This window comes from Callithrix jacchus, chromosome 1 (assembly GCF_049354715.1).
Source record: "Callithrix jacchus isolate 240 chromosome 1, calJac240_pri, whole genome shotgun sequence".
NCBI classification, from domain to species: Eukaryota; Metazoa; Chordata; class Mammalia; order Primates; family Cebidae; genus Callithrix; species Callithrix jacchus.
In genome coordinates this window covers 123,923,795-123,951,364 of record NC_133502.1, presented here as the reverse complement: position 1 = coordinate 123,951,364, position 27,570 = coordinate 123,923,795, and the positions used below count along the sequence as shown (strand labels likewise).

Sequence of the window (27,570 nt, the reverse complement as noted above, 5' to 3'; positions counted from 1 at the left end):
GATGTTTCTTGATGAGATCAATATTTTAATCAGTAAACTGAATAAAGTAGATTGCTTACTCCAATGTAGATGGAAGTCATTTAATCTCTGAAAGCCTGAATAGAATAAGAAACATTCCTTTCTCTCTGCCTGCCTTTGAGCTGGGACATCCATCTTCTCTTGCCTTCTGATTTGACCTTAACTTATACCATCAGTTTTTCTGGTTCTAGAGTCTTTGGGCTCAAGCTGGAACTAATACCATCAGCTCTCCTGATCTCTAGCTAGCAGACTGAAGATCTTGTTATTTTTTAATTTTAGAATTAGGGAGGATATGTGCAGGTTTGTTACAAGGGTATATTGCAGGATGCTGAGGTTTGGGCTTCTATTGATTCCATCATCCAGATGGTGAACACAGTACCCAATAAGAAGGTTGATAGCCCTCGCTCCCCTCCTTTTGTAGTTCCTAAGTGTCTACTGTTCCCCTCTTTATGTCCATGTGCACTCAGGATTTAGTCCCCAATTATAAATGAGAACATACGATATTTAGTTTTCTGTTTCTACATTAGTTCACATAAGACAATGGCCTCCAGCTGCACTCATGTTGCCGCAAAGTACAGGATGTCATTCTTTCTTGTGGCTGCATAGCATTCCCTGAGCAACTGTAGAGCTTATTCTTCTGAGCCTCCATAATCATGTTAGCCAATTTCTTATACAAAATCTCATAATGTAATTTACGATAAGGAATCATACAAATATAGTACATAATGTTCCATGTGCATGTATGTGTTTCTTTGTGTGTGTGTATTCTACTGGTTCTGTTTCTCTGGAGAATCCAGGAAACAAATTTCAAGAATGATGCAAGAAGGCTGAGTGCAGTAGCTCACGCCTGTAATCCCAGCACTAAGGGAGGCTGAGGCAGGAGGATCACTGGAGGTCAGGAGTTCAAGACCAGCCTGGCCAACATGGTGCAACCCTATCTCTACTAAAAATACAAAAATGAGCTGCAAATGGTGGCACACGCCTGTAATCCCAGCTACTCAGGGGGCTGAAGCAGGAGAATCACTTGAACCTGGGAGGCAGAGGTTGCAGTGAGCTGAGATGGTGCCTTCACTCTAGCCTTGGTGACAGAGTAAGACTGTCTCAAGAAAAAAAATATACATGCAAAAGGAGGAAGATGACAGACTGGCTCCCTAAAAATGCCCATAATATCCTGTGCTTAATCACATATTTACACTTAACACAAGATTCTAACTACTTACTTATCATATCTTCTTAACTAGAGAAAGAGTCTTGAAGGATAGCAACTCAACTTGTCTCCTGTTATACAAGTGACTAGTAAGATGCTTGGCTAATTGCAATGCTCAATAATTGCTATTGAGGAAACAAATGAGAGAATGACTTAGGTGTTTACCTAAGTTCCTTATTGTAGGCTAAATGCTAGCTGGGGTCATCTGGACATTTTATTCTTGGTAGAAACAGTAGATTTTCATGTTTCAGAATAGTTTCATTTAGAAATGTTTCATGTTTTAGAATAGTTTAAATCTGAATAAACAAATTAAAACTTAATGTTTAATGGAAAGGCAGACTAAAATTATTTATTATAGCTTATTGGTAACTATATCCCTAAACCCTATTTTGTTTTAGAACACACATAATCTAAACCAAACCTTTTTCTCCTTAAGAGTAATCTACATTATACAACAAAGTATCTGAGCTTTAAATGTACTAAATTCTAATAATGTGTAAAGCACTGGACTTACAAAATGTCATAAAACTATTCAAGAATTATATAATTAAACTTCAAATAGGACACAGCTTCAGGTAATTGTAAATGAAGAATGAAAGTCAGAGAAAAAAATTAAAGCCCTCAATATAGTCACACAAAATGGGTTCAATATGCATGAACAACTTCTTGGAGAAAGAGAATTCACAAAGTATGAATTAGGAAGTATTAATACAAGCTCTCAAAGACAGACCAATAACATATATGTTTCTTAAAACTGGGTAGAATGTTCATTTAAATATCATATGTTCTGAGACAAATTCAGCTGAAATGAAAAATATTTATGTATTTCTCATTTTGACTAAATGTAATTTTTCTATAAAGGATAATTGTAAGTGATCTGAGCTAGGTTAATATGCTTTAAAACTCACCTTATTTTTATATGTTTTATATATATAAAGAACAAGAAATTCTCTTTCCACTTGCTGCAATTCTATTTTTTGCCTTTGAGAAAGTGTACAAAACTTATGCCCAATTTTAAAACAAAATATTACCAAATAACTTGAAAGTAGTAAATAAATATTTAGTTTTCAAGTAGCAAATATTTTATATTATTTCATAATCCTCAGAAAAAGATGAACTGATTATACACTTTTATATAGGCAATTACATTCAGGAAAGAAAAATGACAACTAGTAATTTGTGAACTGTATGTTTACTTTGATATATTTTTATCTTTGCAAGGTTACTACTAAAGAAATGATTTAATGTTCACCTTTAGTTGTAGTGCCTTCTCTAAGTTTTCAATCTTTCTTTCAGCTTTTCTCAGCTTCCGTAGCTCCTCTGAGTCTGTGAAAGAGCTCTTTGGGGACAAAGACCTTGAACGTTTCACAGGTGGTTCCTGGAGAATAAAACAAGGACATGGTTGAACTAGTTGGAATACTGGATTATGAAAGACATGCAAAATTAAAGAACAAGTAATTTTGAATACTAATAATGAATTATAAAAAAAAAATCCTGCATGGAATACCAGAGAAATAACAAGCGGAATTACCACAGTGCTACCGCTAAAGGTTTCTCTGTGACTCGTTAATGAGAATATTCATTTACATTTACATTGTTTCTTTCAGAATAATGATGTCCCATTAGGGAAGACTAAAGGGTTATAGACTCAGAAATGCAAGAAACCTCATTACAAAGGAGGGGATAGAGGCTGGTCTAATTGCTCTATAAGGGTCCAAGGTTACACTTGATAGGACAACCAGAAACAAGAGGGAAAGGATTTTTTTCCCTTTGAAATAGTTTAACACACTGTGAAGTTGAAGGAACAATATGCTTGAGGAATATAAATACAACAGACAGTAGATCTTATACCATAATGACCATATGGTCATTAACTATAATGTGGCTAACTAGAGACAAGAATATGTTTATATTATGTACAGTTTCATATACCAATCTGGAGAAAGAATATGTGAAAGCAACTATTAAGCTGGGTAACACAGTGTTCATCTTACTGCATGGCCTTACAAAAAGAAAGAAAATTTTGGTCAAGATACCCCTCTCTTTTTCTTGACTTTTATTAAAAGCAGACAAAAATCATAATATATTTTTAAACTTTGGCAATTGAGTAAGCAATCAAATTAGGCCCGGTAATGCTGCATTTCAATTTTAGGAATGTTTTCTTTCATTTAAATAAAGCTAAGTACTTGTGAAACAACTTCAAAATGGCAAGAAATATATAAGGCAGTTATGTTTTAATAATAAATCTCATTTTCTGAAAATTACTAATAATTTTAGAGAACCTGAATAACAATACCACAGAAACATGGTTCAAATTTTAAAAACTTCCTTTATTAAGATAGTTCTGTCTACTCATAGGAAAAAACGGAAAGAAACAAAAACTATTACTTTAACAACAAGGTTTCCCATTATAAAAACAATTATTTCTCTATTGCTGAAGTAACAAGTGTATGAAAAATATGCTAAAGCTCTTAATTTGAGGAAAATGTTATTTCAATTTATCTAGAAATAACGTATGTACTACACGATATTATGAAATTTTTATAATAGTCAACGTTCCATAGAATCTTTTACAGCATAACACAAATATGTAATAAATCCTAAAAAAAGAAAAAATTGAGACATTAATAAATGAGAAACATGCTTTGTAAAATTTGCTTTTTTCTACTGCTATCCCTTGAAATCTATAAAAATATATAACAAGTGCAGTGCAGAAGTTAGTGTTAAAATTCATTTAACATTTTATTTTCCAAACAGTATTTTAAACATCATATCTGAAAGACATATTAGATATATTTTTATTTTCATTCAAATTAGAAAAGTGAGTAAATGCCATTTAAAAATAAAATTTTAATCAGATAGATTCATACATCAGAGAGATGAGGAAAACTTATCAAAAGTTTTAATATAAGAATGTTAATTTACTAACAAAATGGCTATAGCACTAATAATATATTAAATTAACTAATTTGGGAATATAATTCAGTCTCTAAAAAGGGAAAACTCCTTATTCCTAAGAGGTATTTTATCAAGAGTTTGGTACATAATATTTTTCAAAAGCTTCCTGAAACGTAAGCAGAGAAGTAAATGCTGCCATTTGTTTTTTAACTTCATCTCTTATCTTTCCAGCCTCACCTTGGCAAATTCACAAAATGATAAAATGTCCCTACCTTATGTTTTCCTTCAGCACTTGTCCTGATGCTCTTTTCTGAGAAAGCTTTGTTGGCAGATAAGTTTTCTGACAGTTTTTTATTTGCTATCTTTAGTTTCTCCTGTAAATACTCGATTTCAGACTTCTGTGACACCATTAATGTTTCTAAGCTTGATAAAGATGGGTGACAAGGTACCTGATTTTAAAAGAATATGTGTAAATATATATGTATGATTGCATCTTACATTATTTATAAACATATGCAAATAGCTATATATAACATTACATTATAGAAATTATAAATACTCAGAGAAGGAAAATTTCATTTTAACAATAAACTAGCATAAGCTGAACCTTTTCATTCCATAGAATAGGATTTTTCAATAAAATAACCAAGAGTCTATATGCAAGTATTTTCATAAATAATGCTGTCATATAGATTTTCAAGAGAAAAATTTAAAGCATGGCTGCATGACACACACCACTCATCTATCAGTTGGTCATTTCAAATTTCTGATTATACACACATGCAGTCCCTCAGAAAATATGCAATCCATCATCTGGTCATCAAGCGTCATACAATACCATAGAATATAAACCTGGGAAAAGGAAACCAACAGCACTATAAGTACAATTAGCTTTTACTGTGTCCTAATTTAATAACAACTCCTCAAAGAACCCTGACAATTTTAAGTCAACACAGTTTACAGCAGTTTTCTTTGAAATTTATTCATGTTTCAGATAAACTGCTAATGGTAAGCTCCACATTGTAACAACAGAAGTCAAAAGAAAACTAATCTTTTAGGAAAACTGTTCATGAAAACTAGACTTCTGCAAAATTTGACTACTATCTCCACTGAATGTACTTGAGGCCATTAAAACCCATGAAAATATGCTATTGCAAATCAACAACTACATTTACAAAAATGAAAACACAGAATCATATGAAAACAGTTTTTGATGACTTACAGGCAAACAAATGTAAAATCTTATGATGCTTAACATTATCAGTAAGGATCTAGTAGCCCTGAAAATATTTGCATATAAACTTATGAAAAGCCCCATCCGTCCTAAATGATATTCCTAAGTACTAAGAGAAAAATATACATGGGTTAACTTTTTTGAACCAACAATGGGAAATATCCTTTCCAATTGTACCTGCTTTTTTCTGAGAGGATATGCAAAATTTTCCTAATGCTAACCTGCAATTTTTATATTGAGAGGGGCCATATTTGATTTATACTATTACACTTTCCTTATATTTAAATCACCTCATTTGTTTCCAACCTTTATTCTACTATATGACTATCTTCCTCAAAGTATTATTTATATTGTATTGTTAGCATACTTACAATACATTACGGATTTCGTTATCATGCTTTGAACATCAAACTAAAATATTTTAAGCATTTATCTTCCAGTAAGTCTAAATGATTTGGTCCTATTGTTTTATCACCATCGTTTTAAGCATTGTATAACTTTTATTTTTTCTCCTGTGTTATAATCAAATTTATGATGTTTAGAAATATTTCCTTTGACTGGGCTGCCAAGCTTAACATTTCAAAAGGCTACTGCTCTTGTCTAGGTTTCCCTTAATAAAATTATAAACGATACATAACACCTATCATATGCAAAATGAATTTTAAATAAATAATTTGTTTAAGGTCAAACAAAAACTTAAAACAAGAAAAACATAATTTTAGTTTATTGGTATATCCAATAAACAAACCTGTGTTCTTCAATAAGTGAACTTCCTAAGTCATCAATGGATTATAATGCTGTAGCTAGAAACATTATAAAATTAATATTCAGTCAAGAAGCTACAATGATAACTCAAATATTCAAGAAGACATTAACAATGCTCCAACAGTGGATACTGTCAGTATAATAATAATGAATTAATTTCTAATATTCCTATTGATATTAATATTTTTGCTAATATTAAAGGATATTTAGGCAGCATTCCTTCAAAATTCTTCAATAAACAATAACAGAACATCAAAATACTATGAAAGTAGTAAATAGAATCTAGGAAGATAATGCAAATAAAAATGTGTTTGGTTTGTTTTTAAATAATAGCTTTAGAATTCATCCAACAGAGGCACTTAGCATACTACCTATTAACAATGTAGATACGTCCTTCCCCTCTACAAAGTAACTTATTCATGTTCCGATTTTCTTTAAGTATAGTTTTCTCTCTTGCCTTTTATCACTTTGTTAGAGACATGTTTACAAGAAGTGGTTTACATTTCTCCTAATAAAACCATTGTTTTAAGTATTAAATATGAGCAAAATGAACTGTCAACACTCAGCCTCACTGCTGAAGAGTAAGGATGGATTTTAGGGCAGTTGCTGCTCAACTCCAGCCAATTGTTTTCAGAGAAGAATGTGCCCAATGTTGCTAGATTTACTAATTTTTCAAGAAAAGCAAAGAATTAGGATTTCTAAGAAGAGTGTCCATATTTTCAAATGTTGGTTGGATCCAGTTTATGGGTTACTTTGAGAATGTGTTAGTGGAAGTATAATCTGCTATAAATTTTCTAGAGAAATTCTGAAATATGTATCAAAACCCATAAAAATGTACCAAACATTTAATTTACTTCTAATTACGTTGAAGGCTAATATGGAAAGATATCCATGATAAATTAAGTGAGAAAAGTAAGGCACAAAAGGGTACATTATAAAATCTATATAAAAATAGATTGCACCAAACATGCATAAAGTAAAAAACAACCCTGAAATGTTAGTGTGATTTCTAAGCAGAGAGACTGTAAGGTGAATTATTTTCTTTGTACTTATCTGAATTCCTTAAAGATTTTACAATGAACATGTCACTAAATGCTTTTCTTCTTCCTTTTTTTTTTTTTTTTGAGAGAGAGAGTTTTACTCTTGTTGCCCAGGCTGGAGTGCAATGGTGCGATCTCAGCTGCTGCAAACTCCACCTCCTAGGTTAAAGCAATTCTCCTGCCTCAGCCTCCTGAGTACCTGGGATTACAGTCATGAGCCACCATCTCCAGCTAATTTTGTATTTTTAGTAAAGACAGGGTTTCACCAGGTTGGTCAGGCTGATCTCGAACTCCTGGCCTCAGATGATCCACCTGCCTTGGCCTCCCAAAGTGCTGGGATTACAGGCATGAGCCACCGCACCCAGCCTAAATGCTTTTCAAAATAAAAATATTTACTTTTTGCAAATAAAATGACTAAAATTTTAATATAAATTTTTCAATATAGGTAGGGGAAATATAAATAAATCTCACAATCTCATCCCTCAAAGTTCGTACTAGTAAGATTGTGAGATATCTCCCAGACTTTAATTAAAAAAAGAAAACTATTATATTTTTGTCATTTAACATACTTTTTCAAAATTAAAAGACTTTATTTTTTGTAACAGTTTTCTATGTACAGAAAAATGGAGCAGATACTATACAGAGTTCTCCCTGACTTCCTACCCCCACCCATCAGTTTCCCCAATTATTAACATCTTAAATTTGTACAGTACATTTGTTACAATTATTGAACCAATATTCATACATTATTAGTAACTGAAGGACATAGTCTATTCATATTTCCTTAGTTTTTTCCTAATGTCGTCTTTCTGTTTCAGGATCCCCTCTAGGATACATTACATTTAGTTGTTATATCTCCTTGAGCTCCTCTTGGCTGTTTCTCAGACTTTCCTTGTCTCTCATGACCTTGACAGTTTTCTGTAGAATGCCCCTCCTTTGGGAATGGTCTGATGTTTTTCCCATGATTATGCTGGGGTTATGAGTTTTGGGAAGGAAGATCATAGAGGTAAAGTGCCATTTTCATCACAACATATCAAGGGTATATGCTATCAACATGATTTATTACTGTTGATATTCACTTTGATCACCTGGCTAAAGTAGAGTTTTGTCAGATTATTCTACTTGTAAAGCTATTATTTTGTCCACAACCATACTGTACTTTTTTACTTGCTTTTTAAAAACATAATAATCACAAATACATACATATATAATTATTATATGTATATATAATGAAATCAGTATACATTTATATTCTCATAGATCTTTACATATCCTTATGTATCTTTATCCATTTTAAGGGCTGCTTTACATGCATAGCAAAATCAAGTTAACAAATCCCCTCTCTGTTGACGTTTATTCTATTACCTTTAAAATCCTACCATCTTTGAAAAGTTAACTTTCGTTTCTAACAATTATTTGTATTTTATAAATAAATTTTTAATCTAATATTAAAAATAGTTTGCTCCCTTTTAGTTTATATATTCTTGGAATATAATTGTATGGTGCTATACCATAATTAATCTGATGTAAAATGATTAGTGGACTTGATTAGTGGACTGACTACATGATAGTCTCCCAGGCAGTCTCCCATGGTAGCCTCTCAAGACTCCGAGGTGGAAATAATCTTTTTAAACTGCCATTGTTAATAATATAACTTTATTTTTCACATTGACTCACAGAGCTAATTTTGATTGAAAAGTTCTGTAGAAGATATATATTAAATAGAATAGAAAGTATGGGGGAGGGGCTTTAGGTTTTTTTTTTAATTTAAATTACTATTTTTTAAATTATACAACTTAAATATCTAGTCATGTTGCATTAAATCCAAGAAATACTGTAGGGCACTATTAGAATGGGGGCCAACTGAATATTGCCTAATACATAGAAAATTGTTTCACAGCTATAATAATTATAAAAATTATAAGTTAAATTGTTTTATTAGCAAATTATAACTAAATATATTTTCCCAACTACATTGCAATGATGATAACAACTAGTATTTACCAAAAAAGTGTTTAGTTCCTACCTTTGGCTAAGCATCTTACATACATTATCTTATTTGTTTTAAGAAATTTATGAATTCTAAACTTGTCAACACATAACACAGCCTACAGCATAACAAAAACATTTTAAAAAGGACATGATACCACAGCAAAACAAATAGTTTTTCATAAAACAGTATCTCACTGAAAATCAAGTATGGGTCACAGTGTGTGTGTGTGTGTGTGTGTAAAATGTTACATGTATATATAAAATATCTAACATATATATGTATCAGAAAAACTGACTACTTGAATGACTGTTCTCTAAAACTAATTCAGATCCTCTTGGAATACAACAGAACATATAAGTGTCTGTGTATACATACATACACACACACACACATACACATGCATACCCACACACTTTTCTTGTGAAACGCCTGAATCTCTGTATTCAGAGATGGACTTTACATTTAAAATTGATTTCAGATATGCAGAAATATGTCTATTACTAATTAATAAACATTGTTAGCTGAATCATCTAGCACTGGAAAATAAATGATTTTAATCATAGTCACATATTCTTGAAAAAAAGAAAAAAATAATATCAATTCAACATAATATAAATCAAAATAGTCTTATAATAAAAATTCACAAATAAAGCTAAGTGTAGTAAACTTACACTTTATTTTTAGGAAGACCACTAATATTAATAAAATGTCTAATATCAACAAATTCAGCTAGTACTCTCTTTGTAAAATATAGATATTTGCATTTCTTCCATCTACTCACTTTTAACCCAAATATCTTCAGATATCATTTGTAACTCACAAATAAAAAGAAAGTATTTACTACATTTGAGTAAAATATAAATTATCACTATCTCTTCTTGTAACACTATCATATTATAGCAAAATTCAGAACTAAACAATAGTCAAATTTAGCTTTCCTTTAGTATCTAAATACACATATGGTACAGTCAAGTTGTTGAACAGCAAAATAAAATGGAAAAAAATTAATTCCGAAACTTTAACTTCTTCCATATACTACATAAAACGTAACACTGACTGGGTTACAAGTTGATTACACTTACATCCAGTATATGACAACAATTGGCTTGTACATCCATCCAGTAAATGACAGTAGCATCTTTGGTACAAAATTGAGCAACTACAAGCAAAGAATTTATTCTATGACATGTAAATATCCCACTGTACTGATAAAAATTAGTAATATCTACATGTTACAGAAGAATATTTAGAGTCTTAACTCCTTAATATACAAATCACCTACAGATTATAATCTGAAGAGTAAACTAATCCTGGCTATACTTAAAAACCAGAATGAAAGGACTGATTTTTCTATATATTTTTAAAATCATAAATAGCAAAATAAAACACATTCAGATTTTTCCAAAATACACTATAAGCCTCACATTCTGCCAGAATTTGCAAATCTGGCTATTTAAAATGTTTGTTAGTGGTATCCTAAAAGGAATTTCTAAAATTCATGGAATTAAACTTCCTTTATGGTATATCTCTCAATATGTGACTTTGGGGTATAATCCACTACTTATTATAATACATACTCTAAGTTTTATAAACACTTAACACTTATGTCACCAGTAAAACAATGAAAATTTGTATATTAATGGTATAAGCAAGGGACTATGCTTGTTATACATTATCATCTCTATACATTAAAACCTCAATCATACTCAAACAAATTCACTAAAGTGTGGTTTTCAATCTGCTAACTATGCATTCCATAATAGCCTGTAATTATTAAAAACTGACAAGAAAGCTACGCCACCTGTGTTTATGTGAAGCCAGGTAATGAAAAAAACAACAACGCTGTCATCACCTCTCAATTCCTGATTGCATTATCAAAACTGTAGCCGAGTTTGGCATCTGGGTGTGACCTTGTTAACTGCTAGGGTAATTAAATTTATTCTACTGGGAAAAAGGATGATAAATTATTAGCAAGAAGATTTTGTTCACATTTTATTAAATTGGCCTGTCAAAGGGTTGGCCAAATTATCAAGGGCCTCATTTATTGGAGGCTAGCCATATTGCCACATCTGTTACAATTATTTATAATTTCAGCAGTTGAAAACCAACTGAGTTAGGCATCCGCCATGTAAAGTAATTTACAAATTATCTGATGAGGGAGTGTTTTAGCTTCTCCCTCATTTCTAGCCAGCAGAAAGCCGCACTGTAATTACAGAACACGATTAGGTTCTTTGGGGAACTTATCTTGCACTCATAGCCATAGTAAGATGCAGCAAGAACATATGGAGGAGCTTGTGCTTCTACTCCCTGAAGCTCGTGACCCGCCTGCCGCTGAGCCCTTGAGTTGAATTTGAATGAGAGTGCCATGGCTAATGTTCTACACATGCACCATTTATGCCACAAAACAAATCGGATCACTGTTAATTATGAAGCAGCTATAATCAGGCCTTCACATCTGTGTAATGTGAAGCGCAGTAGGCTGTATTCCAATAATGTATGACTACCTTTGGGTTGCAAATTGCGAGCCATATTGCCTCAGTAGTTGTTACTGAATTCAAAGTAACTCCTTTGATAAAAGCCCATCACATGGATATTTTTATCCAGCTTTATATAAAAAAAAAGCAAATCTACAGCCTTTCTTTATCAGCTATTGACCAGAACAGTTAAAGCATATGGCACAAGTTCATTAATGAACAACACAGAGCACTCTAATTTAATGAAACCACTTGAGCCATAAAAATCAGATTTAGTTAATTCCCTCTTTCCCATTTTTTTATATTTAGCCTAAACCTAGCATTATATTTAATGTTACACGTTATCAAGACATACATTTTTTACAAATTTATAAAGAATACTAAAAAGCTTGTGTTGTATTATTTCTAAAGGTTTTATAGGTTTTATATTCTACAAATTAATTTTCATCACAAGTCTCATGTATGAAAGTATAAACTATTTGTTTTTTTAAAAAGTAAAGCCTAGCAGCTGTATTCTAACAAAAAATACTCTTTACTCCATGAGAAATTTTCTGTGGAAAGGCAGCTAAACAAGCTGCACCCAGATGGCAAACCAGCTACAGTTTAATTAATCCACTAAAAGCCATTCAGATTTCAGTAGGGGTAACGTAATTTTGAATAATAGTAGGGAAAAAAAATCGCTAAACATTCTTAAGTTTTATTACAGCGGCAAGAGAAGTGCCACTATAGAGTAGTTAAAGTTGAGTTGCAGTTTCCATTAGATATGCTAAATTTCTACATTTTAATATCTTAGGCTGTTTCATTCTGCTTGGAACTTAAAGTAGGCTTGAAATATTAGAATATCTATTGGCAGCCTTCTTTTTATAGCAGAAAGGGTTTCTTTTTCATGCAAGATAATGAAGTTGTATGATAACAAATTTTGTGAACATAATTCACAAAGACCTTTAGAAAAATAGTTTATAGTTAAGACTTACAAAGGATAAAGACTTCAAATTTTTCTTTTAAAGTCTTTCATTTATTAAGGCTAAAAATCATATCATAACATTATATTTTACTATTAAGTTGTTCTCTCCTGAAAACTGATTAAATATCAAATATCCAAATATCAAATTCCCATATATTTGTGGCCATATTTACATATACAACTGAATTTAAAATATAAATTACTGAATATAATTAAATCAAGCAACAAATTACAAGGCAGTTTTCATTTAAAATAATGCTGTAGAATAAGTCAACTTTTCAAATTAAGTTTACAGATATAAACTCAAAACTAGTTAAGTGTGGAAAAAAAGATGATGATAAGCATAATATGAAAGTACTGTATTTGTGGCACCTTAACCTAATATATTGAAAATTATTTTGATCCTGTACAGTAAGATACCTAGAGAAAGTATAAGACTGACATTCTTCCATGCTGAAAATGAGAAAAAATGAAATAGAAACAATGAAAAAGTAAAAATCATAAAAAGCCAAACAAAAGCAAACCAATTATTAATTCTGGCATAATATTTTCCACTAAAGTATGACAAAGATTAACAGCATTCTGTGCCCAAATTAAGGTACTACAATCTGATCTTCTCCCTTCCACCTGAGAAACTGAAATACTATAGTTAGCAGCAAACAGTCACCATCAATACCAGACCCTCTGGCTGGCAAGAAAACAAAGCTAACTACTACTGATATTTTTTGTCCACGTCACAATTAGACATTCCCTTCCAAAAGTTAACTCTTTATTGTACTTACTTCCTGCTTCCTACAACTGTTATATCAAAGAATTTTCATGTGTTCATTCAAAAAGCATGTATTGAACTTAGACTATCAATCACTGGAGAAGGCAGTGGGGAGAAAAGGATAAGGCATCAACTCTCTTTGCCCTCAAGGAGCTCAGAGTCTAGAGATAGAGATACACAAGGAAAACAATTAAGTTTAATACCTGCTAATGCAGAAAGAGGTACATGGAGCTCAATCTTAAGAAAAAGTCTTCAGAAAAAAGCTCTCAATTATCTTTAAATTGAGTCTAGAAGGTCTAGAAAGTATTAACAAGGTGGGCAAATAATACACTGTGATGAACATTAAACAGCGTTCAGTCCCTAACATATATTTAAAGGGTCATGTGTATCAGTAAGCAAACAAGATAAAAATACAAGCTGACAGAACATTTACAAAAGAAAACTACATGAAAAGTGAAAGTGAAAAACCTCACTAGTTTCCAAAGAGATGAGAAATAAAAGAATAAATCTGTTTTGAAAGGCTGTTTTTAAATTATAATAAATACTCAAAAGAATATAAAATGTGGGCAATCTCATACACTGTGAGAAGATAACTTAGTATAATCTTGCTGGAATGCAGTTTGGCAGGGCATATATATTCAAAAGCCTTAGGTTCATAATCTCTAACAAAAGAATTCATCCTGAGGAAATAACCAGGAATTAGAATAAATACTAAAAATACAAAAATTAGCCAGGCGTGGGGGGTGAATGTCTGTAATCCCAGCTACTCGGGAGGCTGAGGCAGGAGAATCACTTGAACCCAGGAGGCAGAGGTTGCAGTGAGCCAAGATCTTGTACCCTGGGCTACAAGAGCAAAACTCCATCTTTTAAAAAAAAGGCATTGGAATAAAATAAAATTAAAATATGTAAAATGTCTCAGACTAGGGAAGTTTAGGGTAAAAAAAAGGTACATTCCTATGTTAAAATATGAGGCAGTCAAAAAAAATGTTGCAAATGTTAAATTATATTGTAATGAAATGGTAATTGCACATGCAGATACAAATTTATAAACCGTTTAATTCCAATTATATAGAATTTACATTCTCCATTTACTTTATTTACCCTTTTTACACACACAGAGCCACATGCAAAGTTTAAGACTGAAAGCACACTCTGGCTCTAAGATCATGCCTCTCCTTAAATTATCCACCATCATATGGGCTGAAGGAGAGGCACTGAGGCTCAGACAGACCTACTTTGCCTAGATCTCTTCACCTTGATCTAGAGACATCAAGAAGAAACCCTAGGCATAGCACCCTTTGTTTCCAAATACCCTGCCATGACTATCTGCCTTGAATTCACTAGTACTAAGCCCATTACATCTTTTATCCCTCTTTATGTGAGTCACCAAAAGATCCCTGATTCTCATGTTGATTCTTATAAAATTATCATACTCTCATACTAGCTATGAGTGATTTTTAAAAAGAAAAAAAAGAAACTCAAGAAATAAAGAGCTTGTAGATTTAAAGTCAAACTGAACAGATTTGAAAAAAAAAAACAAATATACAGCATAATGTCTACTGCCACCCCCTATTCACCATTTAATCTTTTACAATTAGATAGGGTTTGAATTTCTCATTCCCCCCTCCAAGTCTACTCACTTCTTTTATAGTTTCCATCATGCTGTGTGTCTGCACTAAATTTTGAGTAATTTTATCAGCTTTTTAATCCAATTTTCTAATTCTTTGGCTCAATAACTCATTGTGTAAGGCTATTTTTAGTCCCAAAACTAGATAAAGTTAGTACAAGAAAGCTACACAAAAGATCAATTTTATTCCTTACTAGAGCTTTGAAAAAAGCAAACAAAATAACAGTAAAATGAATGGAGTAGAATTTTAAAAGGATGGAAAAACCCAGGTATGAAAAGTTAAAACATTTTATAAAATTTATGACTCAATCATATTAGTTTATTGAGCTCATTAACCTAATAAAAAGGTATCTATGAGAAATTATGGTTAACTTCACTCCCAATGATGAGATATTCAAATTCCCTTTAAAATTAGGAGCAAGACAAGAACACTCACTCTAACCACTTCTCCTTAACTTTCGTCTGGTAAAATATATAATGATTGGTAGAATATATGAGAATTTTTAAGGAAGAAACAAAACTGCCAACATTTATAGATGATATGACTGTCTACCCAAAAAAACCCAGTTGAATCTAAAAATACAGAATTAATAGTAGATTAACAGGGTGACTAGATATAAGATAAATATTTAAAAATCAATTGCATTTCTACACACAAAAAATAGAAAATGTAATAAAATGCAGATAGCTAAAATACCAACAAAATCATAACTTACTCAGAAATAATCTAATTTTAAAATATGGAAGCCCCTATGGGTAAAACTGAAAAATATTTTTTAAATACATTAAAGAAGACATAAATTAATGGAGCTATTTCATTTATAGAAATATTTTAAATGGTAAAGATGTCAGTTCTGTTCAAATTAATTCCCAAAGGGTTTTTGAGGAAACTTGATAACTGGTTATAACATTATATTGAAATAATCAACAATGTCCAAAATATTGGAAAAAGAGTAAGGTGATAAGATTTGTCCCTAAAATTATCAGGACTCTTTATGAAGCTATAATAATAAACACAGTGTTGCTATTTCAAAGATTTAAAATTTATCCAGTGCAAATAAATAGGGAGCCCAGAAATTGACCCATGTAAATACGTACCCATATATGCATGCAATAATAAATGTCAGGGGTGGCACTGTACATCCCTAAAAAAGGGTAATTATTAACACAATAGATACACTGAGGCAAACAGATATCCAGATTTTTTAAAAATTAATTTGAATTCCCTTCTTTATAGCAAACAAATAAATAAATCCCACAGATTAAGAACTTATAAGTGGAAGTCAAAACTACACTTTAGATAAAAATATAGGAAAATATCTTTATGGTGTTAGAATGAGGAGGGCCTTCTTAAATAAGATACACTATACACCAACTATAAGAAAGAATATTGAAAAACTTAATTCTATTAAAATAACTTCACTTTTCAAGATACCAGAAAACAAGTGAAAAAGAAAAGCCAGAAACAAGAAGATATTTGCAAGACTAACTGAGAGCTGAGACTGTTGGCTGACGTCTAAACTCTTTTCCTCTTTTTGGAAATTAGTACACATTGCCCCATTTTCTTTGCAATTACATAACATGTGGACAGAGAATTGAGTTCTGGCCAATGATATGCTGGCAAAGTGCTATGTACCATTTCTAAGCCAGATTCATAAAACTTCCTAAATGTGATTTTGTATACTCTTTTTCTCTTCTGGCAGGCTGAAGTAGAGATGACCCAAAACTTTGGGAGCCATGTTTAAAGACAGTACATCCAAAAGATAAAAGGAGTTTGGGTCTGTAAATCACTGCTTGGAAGTTAAAAGCCCAAGTAATACCCATATTGGACTGTTACATAAATAAAAAATAAATTATTTTAAGCCACAGAGATTTGAGGTCTACATTTTTCAGAAGGTGACATTATGCTAAATAATACAGCAACGAACAAACGATTAGTATCCAAAATAAGTAACTTCAACGAAAAGAAAACATCCTAATAGAAAAATAGAAGAGATACAAATATTGCACACATAAATATAAGAAACTCAAACTCATTAGAAATCAAAGAAATACAAAATGAAACCCCAATGATATACTTTATCTCTTTTAAAATACAACTAAGAAGTCTATAACTTGCCAAACGATCTGGCATTTTCTTATTAACCTGAACATTTGCATATCCATCAGACAATTTCATCCTTAGCAATAAATCCTAGAGACAGTCTTGCACATGTGTGTCAGAAGATACAGATACAGTCTTTGTGGTATGTACAAAGATCACAACAGCAGTATGTAAAAATTCTTATAGCTGAAAGAACAAAAACACAAAAGTGTTCACTGACAAAGAATAGACTGTTTAGTCTATTTGGGTTCCCATAAATGGAGTATCCTATAAACAACAGAAATATATTCCTCACAGTTCCAGAGACTGGGAAGTCCAAGATCAAAGCACTGGTAGATTTGGTGTCCAGGGAGAGCTGCCTTTTGGTCTATACACAGAATTGGCTTGCTATATCCTCACATTGTGGAGCGGGTGAGGGGTATCTCTTAGGCCTGTTATTTTATAAAGGTGCTAATCCCACTCATGAGAGCAGAGCCTCCCAATGTCCCACTTAAAATACCTTCACATTAGGGATTAGAATTCAGGTATGAGTTAGTGTGGGGAATACAACCAGACTATTCCATAAATAAATTGTAATTTATTCACACAACAGACTGTTGCACAGAGGGGGAAGAATTACAAGAACACTCAGCAACAATAAATTCCCCTACAAAAAGACTTACTCGCAGAGCATTACATGTGTAGATGATATTTTTAAGGTTTAAATAAAAGCAATACTAAACACTATATTATTTAAGAAAACATAGTTTTAATAGGTAGGAACTCATTAACAAAAAATCCAACACAGTAGTCACCTTCATGAAAAGAAAGAAAGATGGGATCAAGAAAGAGTACATAGATACAATCAAGATTATTTGTGACAGCTGCTGGTGAGTATACCAACATTATATTTATTCTTCTATAGGTTGCAAATATTTTGTGATAAAAACTATAAAAATAAAGCAAGAACATAACGGAAAACAGCTGAAGAAAATTCTCTTCGACTGAGGAAAGCAAGGAATAGACAGTAATGATGAAAAGAAATAAAAATCAACAAGACTGGTTAAAATGTGCAACTCAGATCTTGTGGTCTTGCCATTAGCCACATGGCATGTATCTCATTCACAGATAAATACAGTAAATTTAACGGTTGGCTTTCTCTCTTGTCCTCTACTGCAAGATTTTCCTCCAAGGCAAAAAACATTATTTCTGCATGAAAAAGATAAACAATCGCTTTGAGATAAGAATAGGCAGTCATTCAGAATTCAGTTAGTTAAGAGCAGGGTGCTTAGAAATCAAAGGTCACAGGTTTCAATCCCATATGAACCAATTAGCTTTGCCCTTTCTATGGCAAAGACTGTCAGCTCACCAATAATTCGGATTACAAGTTGAAATCCGAAGAAAGGAAGCTAAATCCCCACCAATATGAGAAAAAAATCTCATATTTACTAACATAACAAGGGTCTTCTCTGTACAATAAATTAAGAGCTAACAGTTATTACTCTAAATGTCCACCATTCATTGTCTCATACAATCTTAATGAAACTCTAATGAGGTAAGTACTATTATAATACCCATTTCATAAATGTTAAAACTGAGTTGACTTACAGCAGTAACTTGCCCAAAGTCACAATTAAGTGCTTAAGTCTATGATACGAATCCATGCATCCAGACTCCAGAGTCTATGTTCTTATCTATTACTCCATAAATAACACCCCCACAATCCTGCACAAAAAAGTCTCACTAGAGGTATTTAAAAATTTAGAGATAGAAAAATTGAAAGAATAAAACTTTCCTACCATTTCCCCTCAACTATGTATTTCACTTTCCACGTAGTCTCCTATTAATCATTAAAGTATGATCGCTAGACCAGCTCTAACAGCCTGATCTGGAACATGACAGAAATGCAGAATCTCAGGCCCCAGCCCAGACGTACTGAATTAGAATCATGACTACTCCCACCCTAAAATGCTTGGATGTAGATTAGAAGAAGTATTTACCCAAAGTATTCTCACTATTGAGGATACACAAACTTTCTCACTCTGACAAGTGCACTTTCTGAAGCTAGAAAGCCCTTAAAAAACTGACATAAATTGTTTTCTCTGCGAAAGTTTTGGTAATTCCTTTCTCTCCATTAAACATGCTCCTTGAAAAGCTTCTCTCCACAGGTTCCTATTTGGTTCATACTTCAATTACAGCACATTTTGTAACGATTTTTTACCTGAATGCCTATCTGTAAGATTCACAGAAACATAAATGCTCTTGTTCAGTTTTGTATCCCCTGTCAAAATACAATGGGATTTTAATAAATATTGCCTATACGACTGAATAAACGAATGCTGGATGGATGGATGAATGGATGGATGGATGGGAAAGAAAGGATGAGGAGGTAAGTCTAGTTGGACTGAATCCTAAAATGAGAGTATCAGCATGGGAACGTATATGTTACGAATTGGTAGAAATCTTGAGTCACAGATTTCTCTTCATGCCTACTTCCCTAATTCAGGACTTCCACATCTCTCCTCTAACTAACTTCAGTGTCCTCCTATTGTTAGGAAAGTTGTGAGAATAATCTTTCTTGCCTCAGAAAATAGCAAATCCATTTGTCCAGGTGGTTAGCGCTGAAAAGCATGGATTCTTTTTTTTTTGAGGCTGAGTTTCACTCTTGTTACCCAGGCTGGAGTGCAATGGCATGATCTCGGCTCACCGCAACCTCCGCCTCCTGTATTCAAGCAATTCTCCTGCCTCAGCCTCCCAAGTAGCTGGGATTACAGGCACGTGCCACCATGCCCAGCTAATTTTTTGTATTTTTAGTAGAGACGGGGTTTCACCATGTTGGCCAGGATGGTCTTGATCTCTTGACCTCGTGATCCACCCGCCTCGGCCTCCCAGAGTGCTGGGATTACAGGCTTGAGCCACTGCGCCCGGCCCAGATTCTTTTTTAATTCATCCTTTCTTCTCATATTTCACTTATAAGCCAATATCAAAGTTTATGAACTCTACCTTTGAATTATTTTTATAACATAGTCTAAGTATCCACTGAGTTCTACCTGGACTATTGCAATTGCCTCTTAAATTGGTCTCCCTGCTCTCATCCTTGCCTTCCTATATTATGTTTTCTGCATTGCATCCAGAGTGATCTTCTTAAAACATTCAGTTAGATCTCACCACTCTTCTGATTAAGACAACCCAATAGGTTCCATGTTGCTCTTCTACAAAAAACACACAATGGCTTTCCATTTCACTCAGAGTAAAATCTATATCCTTATAGTAGCCTAACAAGGCCCAAGGAGACCTGCCCCACATTTATCTTTCTGAGGTCACCTTTCACTTCTCTTCCCCTAACTCTCAGTCTAGCCATACTAACCTTCTTGCTAGACAAGCTCCTGATACATGAGCTTTGCATTTGTCCTCTCTGCTTAGGATGCTCTTTATCAAATATCTAAATGATTCACTTCTTCTAGATTTCTTTTCAAATGTCACCTAATCAGAATGATTTCTTCTGCTATCATACACAAAATAGCACTATCACTCTCCATCATGTTCCACCTCATGCTGTCTTATTTTTCTCCATGTGCATACATTCAGGTCAGAGGGTCACTGTCTGATAAGCACATGAAACATGGTAATAAGTGCTATGTTACTGTTTCCTTGCCTTGTTTCCTAATATTTCTTCATCACCAAGAATAGCACCTAACACAGAGTAGAATATCAATAAAAATTGGTAGAATGTATATTTAGATATACTAATTAATGAAGAGTTGCAGTTAACAGTATGATTCCTGCATTTTACTATACATTTTACAAAAAAAATTACTTTAAATTCAAATTTCCTATCTATCTTCCATATAACCTAAGAGCCATTATTTAATCAGTCCATAAAATGTACTTATTTTAAGGTCACCTCATTAGCTACACAAAGATTCTTATTCAGAGAAACACGCTCAACATTATCTATCTAATATTCATTCATACGATTTTCAAACTCCACATATATATGACATATACAAAGGGAAAATTATAAAATTACACCAGATTTCTCACCAGAAATTATGCAAACCCAATGATAGTGACATGATATCTTCTCAACAATAAGGAAAAGAAACATTTTTTCTTCTGTCTGGTTTGAGACAATTGCATAAAGAAATAATTATAAATCTGTAATGATGGCATAAAATATAAAAAGATTTATTTGTGACAAGAACAGCATAAAGAGCCAGGGGAGAAACAAAGGTACATAGGAGCATGTTTTGTACTGACATTAAGTTCATATGAATTTCTATGAGATTGCTTTAAACTGTTAATTCTAATCCTCCAAGAGTATCCACTAAGGAAATAACTTAAAAAAATATAGTAAAAGAAAAACAAAGGAATTAAAACATCACACCAGAAAATATTACAAAAAAGAAGGCAGTAATGGAGGAAAAGAAGAACAAGGCATAACACATATAAAAATTAGCAAAATGGCAGATTTATATCTTACCTTATCAATACAGACAGTCCTTGACTTCAAATGGTTGAACTTACGAATTCTCAACTTTACAATGGTGTGAAAGCAATATACATTCAGTACACTCCTTGACTTATGATATGGCTACATCCATATAAACCCATTATGAGCTGAAAACATTATATCAAAAATGCACTTTCAACTTGCAATATTTTCAACTTACAACAGGTTTATCATGACATAGCCCCATCATAAATTAAAAAGCATCTGTAATTATATTAAGCCCTCAAATTAAAGGTGTAGATTAGGACAGAATAGATTTTAAAATCATAATTCAACTATATGATGTCTACAGAGAAACACTTTAGATTGAAAGACACACATACTAAATAAAAAAGCACGGAAAAAGATATAACATGGAAACAGTAACCAAAACGAAGCTGGGGTGGCTATGTCAGACAAAATGGACTTTAAGACAAAAATTGCCACTAAAGATAAAGAATATTTTATAATGAAAAAAGAATCAATTAATCAAGAAGAGATAACAATTATAAAAATAAATGTACTTAACAAAATAACCCCAAATTATGTGAAGCAAAACCTAGAATTAAAGAGAAAAAAAGACAATTAAACAGTAATAATGGGAAAAAATACTAGACAGAAGATCAGCATGGAAACAGAAGACTGGAAGAACATTACAAGCCAATTGGACCTAAAAAAAAAAACAGAATGGAACAGAAAGGAGAAATAGACAAACCTACATGTATGGTTGGAAAATTTCAACATATCTCTTAGTAATTGATAGAACGAGTAGAGAAAATCTATACAGATAAAGACCTAAACAATGATATCAAGAAACTTGTCCTAAATGACACTTAAAGAATATTCTACCCACAAAAGTACGATACATATCAATAATTCAATATAGATGGGTACAACATCAGACTAACCACAACAGAAGAGAGAACGTATGAACTTAAGAAAACATCACGGTTGAAGCAAAGAGAGAAAATACCCTGAAGATACAAAAAAGAGCTCAAAAATATATGGAATATAGTGAAATATGTGTGTAATTGGAATCTCAAAAGGACAGGAGAGAAAGAATATGTACAAGTCCTATTTGAAGACATTTTTACCGCAAATTTTCTAAGAATAAAGAAAACAAAAACCATAGGCCACAGCTGAAAAAAGCTCTAAAAATGAAAAAACCAGGAAAAGGAGAAACACTACCAAATTTAAATCATATAAAAAATGCTAGAAACCAAAAATAAAGAGAAACTATAAAAAGTAAACACACGAAGGACACACTACTGTTAAAGTTGCAACAATAAGAGACATGACTTCTCAATACAAAATACAGAAAACAAGGTATATCATCTTTAAAATAAAGAAAAGATAGTGCAAATCAAAAATTCTATCCATCTGGAAAATACTCTTCAGAATTAAAAGCAAAAGGAAGAGATTATCCAAAAAATATAAAATGAGAGAATTTACTGTGAGATGATGATCAGTAAAATAAACACTAAAAGGAGTGTTTAAGGCAAAAGATACTGGTGGGAAATACAGAATTGCAGAAAAGAACAAAGAAGATTAAAATGTTTAAAAATTCTAAATGCAATTGATTTTTTTACAACAATATTTTATAGAGTAAAAATATATGTATAATTAAAATGTAAGACAATAAGAGGTGACAAGATAAACAAGTTAGAGTCTATTAAGTTCCCTGCATTGTTTAGAAAATGATTTTTAAAAAATAAGTTAAAATTTGCTTTAAAAAGTCAAAGATTGGGAAGTTCCACTTACAATAATGGCAGAGCAGATCCTATCAGAATAAATGTACCACACACAACTATTTAAACTCCAAGCAAATTATAAAACAGCTACCCGAAGGTAACAGAGAGTGATCAAATGCAAGCAGAATCTAGATAAGAAGTGATACTTGGAAAATGGAACAGCATTGGCTAAGTTACCCATTTTGATTAATTTTTACCTTAGCAAGGCCCACAAGAGAAATCATGTTAGGACACTAAAATTCCAATAGAACCTTGCAAGAACTAGTTAATGGCTTGAAGAACTAGAGGACAAAGTTCAGTCATACCACTGTAGCTACAAATTGAGGGGGGAAATTCCAGAAAAGAAAGAGTAAAAACTATGAACTCATTACTGAACTATTCATTCACTGAGTAGACCTCTAAGCAATCCAGAAAAGGTTTAAAGAACTGAAAAACAATTTACTGCCACCCACCTAACAGGAAGCAGGGCTTTAAATTTAAGTCTGATCTAGTTAAAATTCTGATTTATATATTTATTTCAACACTTGTATAAGTAATACCACAGGAACCAGAGTCTCTATAACATATATTTTACAATATACACCATATATTTCCAAATTAGAAGAAACAACATATGATCCATATTCAAAAGAAAAGGGAAAACAATAGTGATCAAACCCAAGAAGACCCAATAGATAAAGAAAATATGGATTTTAAAGGAGCTATTTGAACTATTATAACAAGGACCTATATTTGCCGAATAATTCACATAAAAGACTTAAGAGCAAGTTGGAGATAACAGAAATTTCAGCTAAACTGCATATAAAGTAATAGAAACTAATCTGAATAATATAGACATAAAACCGTTTTTTAAACATAAACAGAGCTGGCCAGGCATGGTAGCTCACACCTGTAATCCTAGTACTTCAGGAGGCTGAGGTGGGTGGATCACCTGAGATCAGAAGTTTGAGACCAGCCTGGCCAACATGGCAAAACCCTATCTCTACTAAACTACAAAAATTAGCCAGACATGTGGTACATGCCTGTAATTCCAGCCACTGGGAAGGCTGAGGCAGGGGAAATGCTTAAACCCAGGAGGTAGAGATTGCAGCGAGCCCAGATATTGCCACCGCACTCCAACCTGGGTGACAGACACAGCGAGAGTCTGTAACCAAAAAAAAATAAAATTAAAAGAGCTTTACTAACCTGTGGGCCAACACTGAAAATCTTAACATAAGTGAAACAGGAGTCTCAAAAGGAGAAAAGAAAGAAGAGAAATAAAAAATATTTGTGAAAGTAAGGTCAAAATTTTTCTCCAGTTTGGTTTTAAAATTATGAAAATCAAGAAGCTCAGCAAACTGCAAGATGGATGAATATAATGAAAATCAAACGTGGGAACCTCATAATTTAAATGCTTATAGTCAAAAGGAAAATCTTGAGGAAAAAAAAAGCCAGAGAAAACGGACACATTACATTTAAGTGAATAATGAAATGAGTTCTGCTGAATTACCATCAGAAACTGAGTCTAGAGGATAGAAGAGTAAATGTTTAAATTTTTTTAAAAGCCAGTTGATTAATCCAAAAGGAAGAAAGAAAAAGAGAGGGAGAGGAACCAAAGACAGGACAAACAAAAAACACATGATAACGTGGTACACCTAAACCGGATCATATTATAATTATGTTACAATACAATGGATTAACACTGCAATGTAAAGGAAGAGATTGTCAGAATAATTTATAAACGACAGGATCCAAATACATACACTTTAAATATACAGTAACCTATTTGCTGAAAATAAAAGAATGAGAAAGGTATACTATGTAAAACATAATCATATAAGGGAATAATTGGCTATACTGACATAATAAAGGTACATTTCAAGCTAACAAAATATTATAGTTAAAAATGACTTTTTATAATGAGAAAGGGTTTAATGAATCAGAAAGACATAACAATCATCAATATGCATGCAACTAATAAAACAACTTTAAAATGCATGAAGCAAAAATTGAGAAAACTCAAAGGAGAAACAAAAATCTACAATTATATGGGAGATTTTAACATTCCTCTCTTAAGCAACTGATAGAAAAACTAAACATAAAGATCATTAAAGACATAAAAGATCCGAACACTATCAGGTACAATGATATAATTAATACTGATATTTAAGGAGCACTCTGCCCAGCAGCTACAAAACACAAATTTTTCTCAGGTAGATATAGTACTTTCACCAAACCCATAGGCTTCAAATCTCAATAAGTATCAAAATACAATAATCTTATATGGTAGGATAAGACCACAGTGGAAGTAGATTAGAAGTCAGTAACAATAAGATAAACAGAAAACATATACATATACACACATATACAAATATTTCAAAAGTAAATAAGACACTTACATTCACCAAAGAGTCAAACAGAAAATCCAAAGGGAAATCAGAAACATTTCTAAATGAATGTTAAGCTGGAAACCATAAATCACAGCAAACTAACACAAGAACAGAAAACCAAATACCAAATGTTCTCACTCATAAGTGGGAATTGAACAATGAGAACACATGGACACAGGGAGAGGAACATCACACATCGGGGCCTGTCAGGGCATGGGGGGGCTAAGGGAGGGATAGCATCAGGAGAAATACCTAATGTAGATGACGGGTTGATGGATGCAGCAAACCACCATGGCACGTGTATACCTATGTAACAAACCTGCACATTCTGTACCTGTATCCTAGAACTTAAAGTATAATAATAATTTTAAAAAAAGAAATTGAGGAGGTCATAGTAAAATTACTACAAAAAAGCAAAGGAGCAAGAACATAAAGAATATTCTTCAAAAAGAATAAAGTAACTTTTATTACCCTTGTTTCAAAAGTTACTATAAAGCTACATATATGAGTAGGCATATTTCTGGACTCTGTTCTATTGATTATTTTGTCAATTATTATGCTAATGCCATACTATCTAGATATTTTAGCTCAGTAAGTCAGTCTCAAATCAGGAGTGGAAGTTCTCCAACTTGTTCTTTATGAAACTTAATTTTCCTCTTTTAGGTTCTTTGCATTTCCCTACAAATTTTAGAATTGATTTGTCACTTTCTTAAAAAAAACAAAAGAAGCCTCCTGGAGTTTGAGATCTTTTCTCTTTAAAAACAAAAACCCTCCTGGGATTTTGATTGGAAATCTTTCTGTCTTTGGAGAACAGAAAGATTTTTTAAATGAAATACCAAAGCAATAACCATAAATGATTAATTTGCCTGAATTAAAATTAAGAAGTGGCCTGGCACAGTGGCTCATGCCTGTAATCCCAGCACTTTGGGAGGCCAAGGTGGGTGGATCACCTGAGGTCAGCAGTTCAAGACCAGCCTGACCAACATGGTGAAATCTCGTCTCTACTAAAAATACAAAAAATTAACCAGGTGTGGTGGCAGGGATCTATAATCCCAGCTACTTGGGAGGCTGAGGCAGGAGAATCACTTGAACCCAGGAGGTGAAGGTTGCAATGAGCAAGATTGCACCACTGCACTCCAGCCTGGGCATCAAGAGCAAAACTCTGTCTCAAAAAAAAAAAATTTAATTTTTGTTAATCAAATGACACCTTGAGGAAAATCAAAAGACAAGGTACACACTGAGATATCTGCCATATATTAACTTACTAGGGATTAATATCAAGAACATATAAAGAGCCTTTGTAAATAGGTAAGAAAAAAGTCCAATAGAAGATTGAACAAAAGACATAAACAGATATTTCACAAAAGAACACACGAAGGGAGGACTCAAGATGGCGCTGTGAGAACAACCCAGGATTGGAGCTCTTCTCGTTGAATCTGCAAACGGTGAGTCAGAGCGGCATTTCCAGACTGATCTTTGTAGCCCACAGAACGGGGAAATTCCCAAGTATAAAAAAGACACGGGACGCCAGGCACTAGGTCTGCCTGGCGAAGCCGGCAGCCGGGGCGGCGGCGGCCGGCCCTACCCAGCAATCCCCACAGGGCGCGCTTGTCCGGGTGCCCTGTTGAACTGGCAACCTGAGACTTGAGAGGGCTGGACTTGAGACTGAACGAGACTTGGACAATAGGCCAGCCCAGGGGATTGCAGGGATTGGGATACCCAGTGGGACGAACAAAACCGCGATTTCAAACTATCCCGAGCAGATGGTCCGAGACGCTCTGTGGGGGAGGGGCATCCACCACTACCGAGGCAACCTGCCCCAACTGAGATACACGCTCACTGCTGATGCAGCCAGCCGTTGCCGAGGCAACCTGCCCCAACTGAGA

The 27,570-nt window shown here is 33.0% G+C and overlaps 1 protein-coding gene across 12 annotated transcripts in view; it reads right to left on the bottom strand.

The window, feature by feature from the left end:
* CNTLN (centlein) overlaps positions 1-27,570 on the bottom strand; it is a 329,556-nt gene that overhangs the window by 164,396 nt on the left and 137,590 nt on the right. For 11 of the 12 annotated variants that reach the window (XR_008481669.2, XM_054256412.2, XM_054256395.2 and 8 more), the window contains 2 exons: positions 4,396-4,572; positions 2,478-2,603 (listed from right to left, as the gene is read on the bottom strand). Coding sequence is in view for 10 of the 12 variants with exons in the window: in XM_054256412.2 (XP_054112387.2) it covers positions 2,478-2,603; positions 4,396-4,572 (303 nt within the window). In the remaining 2 variants the exon portion in view is untranslated. Of the gene's footprint in view, positions 1-2,477; positions 2,604-4,395; positions 4,573-8,002; positions 8,133-27,570 lie in introns of all 12 variants that reach the window. The other variant, XR_013534372.1, reaches the window with a different exon arrangement.